At 38.0% G+C, this 11,590-nt stretch overlaps 2 protein-coding genes across 3 annotated transcripts in view; both read left to right on the forward strand.

Moving 5' to 3' along the window:
- The window catches only part of LOC107581593 (transmembrane protein 180-like), a 10,629-nt gene extending 5,721 nt beyond the window's left edge, over window positions 1–4,908 (forward strand). Inside the window, exons 5-9 of the mRNA XM_016267220.1 lie at window positions 919–1,039; window positions 1,140–1,236; window positions 1,387–1,558; window positions 2,310–2,503; window positions 3,357–4,908. Of these exons, the coding sequence (XP_016122706.1) occupies window positions 919–1,039; window positions 1,140–1,236; window positions 1,387–1,558; window positions 2,310–2,503; window positions 3,357–3,592 (820 nt within the window). The 3' untranslated portion in view covers window positions 3,593–4,908. The remainder of the gene's footprint in view (window positions 1–918; window positions 1,040–1,139; window positions 1,237–1,386; window positions 1,559–2,309; window positions 2,504–3,356) is intronic.
- A 2,208-nt stretch (window positions 4,909–7,116) lies between these two features.
- LOC107581594 (probable E3 ubiquitin-protein ligase TRIM8) overlaps window positions 7,117–11,590 on the forward strand; it is a 9,603-nt gene continuing 5,129 nt past the window's right edge. Inside the window, exons 1-2 of one of the 2 annotated variants that reach the window (XM_016267222.1) lie at window positions 7,117–7,332; window positions 8,436–8,938. In XM_016267222.1, coding sequence (XP_016122708.1) covers window positions 8,474–8,938 — 465 coding nt within the window. In that variant the 5' untranslated portion in view covers window positions 7,117–7,332; window positions 8,436–8,473. Of the gene's footprint in view, window positions 8,939–11,590 lie in introns of both variants that reach the window. The other variant, XM_016267221.1, reaches the window with a different exon arrangement.

Here is an 11,590-nt window from a genome sequence, read left to right on the forward strand (position 1 = left end):
TTATTCCAGTTTTTGTTATTTTGGTCATTAAGTTAAACTAAATGAAAACAAGAAATGTTGCATTGGCAACTAGCTGAAATAAAGTAATTTTTTAAAATATTTTATTTCAGATCATGTTTAAGTAACAATTTTTATGGTTTTAGTTTTAGTTAACTAACTACATTAACCTTGCTTGAGTTTAGGATACATTGTATTATATATTCAGGATGCATTTTTAACTTGAGTTTGGTGGTATTTCCCATAAAAAGTGCAGCTCAAACATTCTGCCTTGCATCTCATTTTGTGTTTTACAAAAGAAAGAAAACAATATGGAGTTGAGTAAATGAGCACTTTTTATTTATTTTTTTTTTATTACTAAAAGCTGTTCCTTTAACAGTTAGTCTACCGCTGTTTTTTCTTATCAAGCATTAATATGGCTTCAAAGTAATTTTTTTTTAATGGAGGAAAAAATATATATTTGGTTTAGCAGGTCACCTATGGATATTGTAAATATCGCAGCTTTCAAACAAATAATCAATTTAATTTCAGGTTTAAATTTGATAACGGTTTCAGCTGAAAACTGTAGAAAAAAGGAACATGAAAGCTGTGTTCTGTATTATTTATTCCACCCACACAGTATTGCTCAAGTTTTGAATCCTAAAACTGTTGTCATCTTGGTTTTACTTTTTAATTTTTTTCAATTCTATAATTCAGTTATCCATTTATTTAGCTGTTTTGCACTTTTCTAGAGTTGCTGGTCTACAAAAACGTACGAACATTTAAAATGCTAAAATTGAAACAACTTCATATTAAAGTAATAATCCATTTGTGTTGCAGTGATTTTACTTGCTTTTATTCACTGTAAAAGTTTCCCCTCATCTTTTTTTTTTCTTTCGTTGCCTTCCATTTGATTGCACATCCTCCTTGACATCCTAATAGACTGAGTGTCGGTCAGGCTCCTTTTACCTCACCTGAGAAGCCAGTCACTCTTGGGGAATATCTAAAGCAGCTGTCCCGCCACAAGAACTTTATGTGGTTTGTTTCTATGAACCTTGTTCAGGTAAAAATGAGCAAACATGCACAAAAGACATTTTTTTTTCTCTAATCATCCAATTAGAGACCCAATTTTATATGTTTGTCCTCTAACCCACCATCTGCAGGTATTCCACTGCCATTTCAACAGCAATTTCTTTCCTCTGTTTTTGGAGCACCTCCTGTCAGACCGTATCTCTGCTTCCACCGGCTCCTTTCTGCTGGGTAAGACAGAAAGGAACCATTCACATGGCCAATGGCATTATTATTGTCAATGCTGAAAACCATTGTGTTGCTTAATATTTGTGTGAAAACTGAGATACTTTTTTTTTTTTTTTTTTTTTAATTCTCTTTTTCTATTTTCCTGTGACACAGGCATTTCTTACATTGCACCTCATCTGAACAATCTCTACTTTTTGACGCTGTGCCAAAGACTGGGTGTCTACCAGGTTGTCCGCGGGCTCTTTCTTCTGAAGCTGGGCCTCAGCATGGCCATGCTCTTTGCCGGGGCGGACCACATGTACCTGCTCTGCATCTTTATTGCTAGGTGAGAAATGAACGTTCCACGAGACCCTGTGCTTTCAGACTGCAGGTGTTCTGCCTCATATGTGATATGAAATTCAAAACTTTGTGAATGTTTTGGTTATTAGTTTTTGTTTAAAAGGAGCAGGTGTGCTTTTGTTTGCTAGCAAATCCATGTTGGTTCAAGACTTGAAAGAGAGAAGTTATATCCATGCTAACAGACCAAGAACACATGCTGAGCGACAACACACATGTCCTCTCTATACTGTTACTGTCAACTATATGGCATTGCAAAACAGGGAGAATAGTTAGAATTAGGAATAAAGTAATCTTGAACATTGGTTAATGAAAAATTATAATTTTTTTATTGAAGAAAATCCTTTTGTACTAAATACTTATGAATTAAATATTTTGTCATGTCATATTCATTCACTTCTAGTAAAATTACTGGTTTTGTAAAAATAGCAAATAATTTAGGTGATGATAAAGTGCAAAATGACGCAGGCCAAACCTTGAAAAAACAATCAATTCAAACAAGCAACATGCATTAAAAATTATAATTTACTTACAGTACGCTTTAAGTAAAATCGTTTAATTATTGTGGTAATGCACTAGTCTATAACTTTGATGAGAAAAACCCACATTTTCACCATTTATTAAGTTAACTAATTAGTTAATAAAAAGATGCACACTTGAGAACAGGTTTAGAAAATCTTTCATCAGCATTGTCTTTTGTCTGTTTTTATTATTGTATTGCATTGTTTGATTCTCCATAGTAATCGCGTCTTCACCGAGGGCACTTGTAAACTTCTGAACCTGGTGATCACAGACCTAGTGGATGAGGACTTTGTGTTGAACCGCCGACAACAAGCAGCTTCTGCCCTGCTCTTTGGTATGGTTGCCTTGGTAACCAAGCCTGGCCAGACCTTTGCCCCTCTAATTGGTACCTGGCTGCTGTGTCTCTACACAGGTGTGTGTGCAGTGAATGAACATGCATTATATGTAACATTCACATTTAGTAATTGCATTCAATTATTTAACAGATGCTTTTATCTAAAGTGACTTACAAATGAGGGGAAATGAAGCAAATGTTTCATACAAGAGCCAACAACAAAGAATCAGTCTAATAAATCCTGCATTGGACTTACACAATATATTAAAATATATATTATAAATATATTTAAATGTATTATTTAAATCTTATATGCGTGTATTTTTATTTTTATATATAAATATGTTTTTAGTGGCCACAAAAATGTATTTCAAAACTTAAGTTGCATGCAAAAATATGTTAAATTTAATGCGTTAAATAACAAAATATTAAACCAAATTGCATTTATTTTAGAGAACTGTAGTATGAGCAAATTTTTCAAGAATAAAATATACACAGAGCAGTTTGTTAGGTTTTAAATTGAAATTACACTATTGTTTAAAAGGTTTGGGTTTGGTAAAATTATTATTATTTTTTTTTTAAAGAAGTCTCTTGTGCTCACGAAGGCTTCATTTATTGGATTCAAATATAGTAAAAATGATAATATTTTTGCAGTTTAAACTAGATTTTCTATTTGAATACATTTAAAAATGTACATTTATTGCTGTGGTGGCAAAGCTAAATTTTCAGCATCATTACGCCAGTCTTCAGTGTCACATGATCCTTCGGAAATCATTCTAATTTGGTGCTCAATAAACATTTCTTATTAATATCAACGTTGAAAACAGTTGTGCAGCTTTATTTTGTGGAAACCATGATAACATTTGTTTCAGGATTCTTTGACGGATAAAAAGTGTATTTGTGTCTCTCATCACCCTCTATCGTTTTCCAGGATATGACATCTTCGAGAGAAACTCGATGGCAGAAGCACCGATTGCAGCTCCTGCGGTCCCTGTTCCACTGCGTCAGGGTTGCTTTTATCTGCTGGTGTTCGTGCCCATTTCCTGTGCCCTTCTGCAGCTGCTGACGTGGTCTCGCTTCACTCTGCATGGACGAAGGCTACAAAACATCAAGACCCTAAGGCAGGGTGCCCAACACAGCCACCTCATTGATGTCAAGGCTATCTAATGTTCTTGTACGCATGGGAAGATGAAAGAAAATGAGTCGTGGACACTCCCTAAGACCAGGCATGCTGCCAACAGACCCTGAATGGAGAATGGTGATGCCAAATACTGCAAGAGACACTAAAGAGAGAATGTATGGTCCCATCTTATTGAAACCTGCCTTAATTTGCTATGTTTGCTAACTGTTATATTGAGTATGTGACCAAAAATGAATAGACGGCTTAACCAGTCTAGTGGTTTGGGACCATATTGAACAGTACTGCCCCCAAACCTCCTGTTCTGAACTGAAGTTTCAATGTATAGTTAAATGGGTTGATAATCAAGCCAAATTGAATCGCATCTCCCTTGCCTGTATGTTTCACCTTTATGTGAAAAAATACACTGTGTTCTGAGAAAGGGCATGTTTGCAATATGTTCAGCAGTGTTCCAGGGATACATGATATGGAATTGCATGGATATATGTGGTGTTTTCTTTTATACTGTCAGGACGTCTACATTGTCTTTGTAATTCAGCCAGATGTTGAAGTTGTTTTGTGGCCAGTAATATCTGTTTTTTATAACTTTTTGAAATTAATTCAGTTACTCCTTGCTATCAGTGATTATTATTACTGAAAAGTATGTATGTCATAGTTCACATGAACGGAAATGCAGACTCTGTGTTGTACTAGCATGTATAACTAACTTATTTTTGTACCAAATGTCCAATTTCACTTTATTTTGAGTTGTCAAGACGGTAATGAATTCCTTGGCCAGTCTGATGTTAAAAGGCAAACTGACTTCTCAAAGTTACAGAAATAGTTTTGTATAAGGGTTTTCCAAATTAAAATGTTTATTGCCAAATTTATATTCTTAACTTTTAGTAAAAATACCATTTTGACACATTTGTGAAGTTGCATTTCCTGTATGATCGTTGCAAAAAAAACATGAAGAAACGTCTTAATATTTCAGGCATTAGATGGTTAAAATAATTGGTCAACTACTGGTTTGGGCACAATGAGCACATCTGATGTTTTATTCATATTTCATGGTTATTTATTGTAGGAAACATTTGATTTATTTTAGAAAATGTTCACATTTTTACACAAATGTGTCAGAGTCTTGAGCTGTGGCTTAGGATGTATGAGCTATTTTCGTGCTTTTGGCCATTGTTTGATTACTTTTGCTTGCAAATATATGTCGTTTTATAATAGTAATGTCTCAATGTGATATTCTTGTCTTTGCTAAATAAATACTTCGAGACAAAATTGTAGTTACTGGTTTAGCATTAACCCATTTTAAGCTCTAAAATATAATTTGTATAGGCCTACAACCAAACCTTTTAGAAGATTCAGTTCATCCATCCATTGTTTATTTGAAAAAAGTTGTGAACCTAATAAAAGCCATTTAACATATTTTGCATACTGTACATTATACATTTTAATAGCTAAACCAATGTGCAATACAAGAGAAAATAATTAAGTGCATGCTGGTCATCATAGGTTTTACTCAGTATGTGCATTTTGGCACTGGATCATTGATCTTGGTGTATGTCATATAAATACCAGAATGACCCAACAAAATGAGGCACCACATGACTAGGTAGGTGCAGGTTTCAAATGACTTTGTATAATTGGTTCCAATTGAGGACAGCATACAGAAAAAAAAGCCTCTAGAGTTTTCAGCATTCTGTCCTTTTGTCTAGAAGATTGTGAGATGGCAAATTGGGATTGCTGATCATATGTGTAATAACATTTACAGTATGAGCAAGTGCTTGTCATCTCAAAAACACTATTAGTTCTGAATGTGACTTCTTTTTTCCTGTACTGTCTACGTCACCTGTCGGATATTTGTGTAGTTTCCTATGTTTGAGTAGTTTCCTATGTGGGAAGGACTGGATTATGTCAGCGAATTTAACAACTTCATGTCATTACAGCTCGAGTAAGAAATCCCCGTAATCCCCCCTCTCACCCATTCCCTGAACTGATCATGGTTTTGGTGATGACGAACCTCCTCTTAAAAGGGCAACAACAACTGATGTAAGGTCATGTAGAGCTGGGTATGGGTTGGAAATTGAAATTGAAATGAAATCAGCCAGTAAACAAACTCAGATTCACAAAATAACACACTTTTCTGATAAATAAGGGTCATTAATTAGAGTGGCTCCATATTTGTGTATTAATAAAACTATTTTACATCACTCAGCACCAGTTTTGGGGGTAACGCATTACAAGTAACGCGAGTTACGTAATCAGATTACTTTTTTCAAGTAACTAGTAAAGAAACGCATTACTTTTTAATTTACAAGAGAATATCTGAGTTACTTTTTCAAATAAGTAACGCAAGTTACTTTTTTTTTTCCAATTTATTGATTGACAGCTCTGGTGTCCCAATGTTGAGAGAAATCAGATGTTACTGTAGTTCTAAAATAAATATGAATATGCATTCATTTATCTCACTCACAAAAAAACAACAACACAGATTCAGTATTCCTCAAAATGAATACAAATAATGCAACTCAGAATATGACGCGAACCTGCAATAATTAAATGTTAAACAACACAAATATGCTTTATGTATTTAATCCCATTCTGTTAACCAATGTCTTTGCTTCTGACCTTCGATGATCCAGTTCATACTAATAAGCACAAATTACTCTAGACAAACATTTGTGTCTTTTTTTATTGCTGAAGTGTGTTGAAATGTCTTCTTCTGCTTTCTACTGTACGGACGTAAAAGTACTTTCCCTTCAGCCTGAGGCTTATTCATTTCGAAGGCTTTTATATTTGCCAAAAATAGAACTTTTTTATTTTTAAAACAAACAAGCAAGCCCTGTCCAGATTTTAAAAGTAACGCAAAAGTAACGTAACGCATTACTTTCCATAAAAAGTAACTAAGTAACGGGATTAGTTACTTTTTTATGGAGTAACGCGATATTGTAATGCATTACTTTTAAAAGTACCTTTCCCCAACACTACTCAGCACAGAGACAGTACTGTTTTGTTCGTTAATGAATCATTGTATTTGAACAAATCTTTTGAATGAATCATTCTCGTTTACGCACAGAATCATAATTTTTACTCACTGAAGTCTCCCCTTTGCCACTCATAATAAATGACACTCGTCACAGCTGGATGCATAACTTGCAGAAAAGGCCGCTGCTAACAATAATATTAAAACTAAAATAAAGTAAATAAACTAAGCCTTATAGTTAAAAGACAAATACAAATTTTCAAAAGCACAAAATAATATACCAAATTGAAAATGAGACTGAAAGCATTAATTATTACTATTTCTGTTTTATACACATATCTTTATTTCTTATTATCTCTGTGCTGTTGTCTCTGTGTCCTAGAAGCTTCTGCTTTTCTGATTTTAGTGAACAAATTACAAATGTTCGAGTCGCTGGTATGATTCAAAATCCCCACTAATCTTCGCGTTATTCCCCCGATGTCGATGCCCTTTTAAACAAAGCCCCGCCTCGTTGCTGGAAGCCCCTCCTTTTGGCATGTCAAAGCGGCGATGAGTCACGTGATTGGCGGAGAGGTCGTTGGGAGGGGAGGAGCGAGTGTGAAGCTCTGTGTGTATTGAAACTCTCTTTTCTGTCCCTGCATTCCAACCCTGATCAAAGCCTGAACGAGAGAAGAGGGGGGGGGACCATAAATAATACCATGGTGAGATCGGCCCGTTTTGAGGATCGACCCATGGATGCACGCTCTCAGGAATCGGCCACGATAGGACTCGGAAGCAGCGAAGAAGCGCACGCCTGTAATCCACTTTTGATTTCTTTTAAGCACTAAAGCGAGAGAGGCTTGATGGGGGCCAAACAGAGACGTTTTCTTTTTCATTTTTAAAGAGGGACGCAAGATGGCAGATGACAGACTCCAGTAGCGAGAACCACTCCGTTTCGCTTTAAAATGTTTATTTTTGGAGGTGTATCGGAGTAAGACTTCGTCTTTTCTCGCCTGAAGAGATCAAAGTGAAGGCACTCGGCACTCCAGTTTTCTCTAGACTTGGTTACACACCAGTGTATGTTCTCTCTGTGTTCCTTTGTTATAATGAGGGGAAGTCTAGTATGAGCCTAGTCTACACATATGTGTAAGAATTAACCCGTTTGGTCTGGTTAAGATCGTTGTTTTGTATGAAATTCAGATTTATAAGACGCTACGGGGGATGTGCGATATGAGTAACGTTACGTTATTTTAATATAAAGTGTAACGCACGTCTGTATGGAGAGCCAGCGGAACCATTTTAATCCTCTTTGGAAATAAAATCCATGTCATTGTGTGTGATGCGATGTCAAAATAGCAGCGGACAATAACAACAAAAGCCTGGTCGTGAGAATACTAATTTACTTTCAACAGCTTTTATTAGTTTCTTGCTCGAGGCTGTTCGCGAAAAACGGCCTATTTACCTAGTAAGTTAAACGAGGAGCTGTCAGGCTAGATTATTCATATAACTAGTGAGCGCAGGAATCGGCCACACGTGTAGAATATGAACTAGTGTGTTGGCATTTGAAGTCACAAGACCGAAAAGTCCACTTTAGTGCTGTTGCAACACCAAATTCTCGCGACGCCTACAGTTGACACGAACGAATGAAGAAGTGGGTGGTGTAATGATGTTGCCTTGAGCTAAAGTGTGCTCAAAGTATACTCTTCTGGAGTATTCACACTCTCACTGGCACAAAGCTGAGGTTTGTGGGATAAAACAAGGTCCTTGTGGTTCCCACTCCACCCATTTCAGTATCGACAGAGGAGCACCTATTTTATACAGTTTTTACCTTGACTTGTCAGCATTAAAGATGGCTGAGAACTGGAAGAATTGTCTGGAAGAGGAGCTCATATGCCCTATTTGTTTGAACGTGTTCTCGGAGCCGGTTCAGCTCCCTTGCAAACACAACTTCTGCCGCATGTGTATCAACGAGGCCTGGTCTAAAGACACAGGAATGGTTCGCTGTCCCGAATGCAACCATGCCTACAGCCAAAAACCAGCTCTGGAGAAGAACCACAAACTGTCCAACATTGTGGAGAAGTTTAACGCGTTAAACGTTGAGAAGACTCCTGCGGTCTTGCACTGCATTCTGTGCCGGCGCGGCCCTCCGCTTCAAGCCCAGAAGGTTTGCCTCAGGTGCAATGCGCCCTGCTGCCATTCCCACGTACAGACCCATCTCCAACAACCCTCTTCTAACGCTGGACACTTACTGGTGGATGCCGAGGACGTGCGGGCCTGGAGCTGCCCACAGCACGACGAGTACAGACTATATCATTGTGAAACCGAGCATGTGGCTGTCTGCCAGTACTGCTGCTTCTCCAGATGTGCTACCAACCACGGCCACGCGGTGTGCGATATAGAAGTCAGACGTAACGATATCAGAGTAAGTGGCCTCAACTACTTGTGTTCCTCCCCACGCTATGTTCTACATTCCGTTGTTTTACCTCCAGCTAAAGGTTGTGGTTCACTTCTGGATTCGGCGGAGACTACGACGAGGTTTATCTATGTAGTTGCTAACTATTCTGTCCCCTTCCCCCCTGTTTTTTTTCTTCCATTTTAATGATAAACAATTGGGTAGAGCTGCAAACAATACCGAAGCGCTCCTTTGGGCTTATCTTCCCAGCACAGGTGCATCCTTGCGTGGCGTTTAGGGGAGGGGGAGGACTGCGACTGGAGAATTTAATGATGAGTCTTATTTTCTGTGGCACAGATGAGGGAAAAGGCCAGATTTGGATTTAATTTACCCTTAACAACCCCTTGCATTTTCTAGGCTCGCTGGAACAAAACAACCTGTGTTTTCTTGCTTTAAATAATCAGCATTGCACAATGCTCTTGAAGATGCTTTTATAGCCTTTTCATAAACCTAAAACCAAATCAAATTCACAGCCAGAATGGGTTTTTAAACTCGGATATTTTATTTGCTTCAAATATCTCAAAACAAATCTCTTTAGTTAGTACAGGATGTGACTAGGAGTTATGTATGATGCTTTTTTCCCCTTTACAATAGCTTTATGTTTGTAAGAAGTAAAGCAGTGTGCCTCCGGTTCGATTCATGTACATGCTGTCAGCATAATTTCAATTTCTGTTGATTATAGAAATCATACGCCATCAGTTATCCCAGGCATTTCTGTGACGGGACATGCTAGCAATGACCAATCAATCTACAAAATGAACCATTGTTGTGTTGTAGCCCAAGCTATTTGAAACAGAAACCATGCCCGTTTGGGATGTTTCGGGATTTCCAGAGTTGTCTTTCACAGGTAGCCCTTGTTTGTGAATGTTAAGTTTACCGTCTTTGATAGACACCATTTGTCCTTCCACGTTCATCTGCTACATAGCAAAATGGTTCTATCTGGGGCTGTAGCTCAGGGCAAGGTTGCTATTGCCTTGTTCACTCTGACCTTGGCGGAAGAGACGCTGGTTTGAAATGACAGTGATTTTGAGCACCCTACCCCCATTCCCCCTTGAGAGAGGTCCATCCTGGATGGCAAGCCAGCACCGCTGCCATGAGGTATTAGGTTCCACCCTCCAGGCTTCTGCCGGCAGCCCGAGCTCATCAGTCACTACAATTAGGCCATGGTCTTAGATCCTAGAGCTTCAAAGACATTCTCTGTCTCCATGCGGGTTTCTGCTTATTGACCTTTCCTCTGTTCCTGATTGTTGATGTAGATAAACACCAATTTAATCTGTAAAGGAGTAGATGGTTTAGAACTTGTTTTCAGACACCAAACACGTATTGTTGGCCATTGTGACGGACGTCGCCAAATTCACAGTATTTCACCACAGATTAAAGAAATAGTTCACCCAAAATTAAAATTGTCATCATTTATTCACCCTCATGTAAATTCGTTCTTCTGCAGAACAGAAAGAAGGACGTTTTTGGCTCTACAATGAAAGTCAGTAGGGTCCAAACCAACACTGGACCCAACTGAATTTCATTGTGTGGACAAAAACACATTAAGACATATTTCAGGATACAGGTTTTCATACATGTCATGAAGGTAAGTAACTGCCATCGCTTTAAATTACCACAGTAAGAGATTTAATTGGGAGAAAATGACTCCATATGGCTTTAAATTATGTTCCACTGCTGTAAAAATGTATGCAAGATAGAGCTCCTGCTGTGCTACGATGAATATTACACATCATACTGTAAATGTGTCATTTTTGGTAGTGTAGAGAGGTTAGTGTAGTCTGTATGAGTCTGATTCATTGCCAAATCCAATTCCTTGGATCCAAATCTTGGTAATGGATTTACGCCACAAGAAAATCGGTTGATGCACAGGCGAGATACATGAAAACAAGTCCGTTTACCCAGTACCATGTGATTGTGGATCCAATTTGTCATGCGCTCCACAAACAAAATCTGTTGAAAGAAAAAGGTTTGGCTGTGTGTATCATCGGCAGTGATTGATGTAGTTCATTTTGCACAGAGGGTACAGTCAGCTATTATAAGCGTCTGTCAGACGGTGTGATTGAAGATCATTAGTTTGCAGCGCATCCCTCTCTGGGTCTTGTGTTTGTCCTGTACTGCCGCATTCTGAAGACTGACATTGATTCCCTTTGTTTTTTACTCTTTGTTGCTGAGATGAATCAGAATTATATAATAGCATTACTCCCGAGTGTGAAGAAAAATACCAAAATTTATTTCTTTGCTTCTACGAGAATACCTGTTTTGTTTAGGCTTTCATCCCGCGTGTGAGGTTATTAAAATTTGACGTCACGGTACTGAATTAGACATGCCCTCAGTCAACTTTGGCATGCAAGCCCTGTTTTTCGCCTGTAAGCTTTTGAGCATAGTGACTTGATGTGGTTGAGGTTTGTCCTCTTTCTACAGGAAGCAGTTTTATCTTTGAGCTAGCCTGCATTCATTATGGAGCTTTGCTCCAAAATACACACTCACAGGGTCAACGCGATTTGTCTCTGCCTTGGACGCAGACAAAGACAAAATGGGGAAAGATGGTGTGAAATGAGCCTTCCTTCTTTCTCTTTGCTCTCCTCTATGCTGTCTTTCCTTCTCCTCCTCCTTTTTCCT

The sequence above is a fragment of the Sinocyclocheilus grahami genome, unplaced genomic scaffold (assembly GCF_001515645.1).
Source record: "Sinocyclocheilus grahami isolate Dianchi unplaced genomic scaffold, SAMN03320097.WGS_v1.1 scaffold36.1, whole genome shotgun sequence".
Taxonomy (NCBI): Eukaryota; Metazoa; Chordata; class Actinopteri; order Cypriniformes; family Cyprinidae; genus Sinocyclocheilus; species Sinocyclocheilus grahami.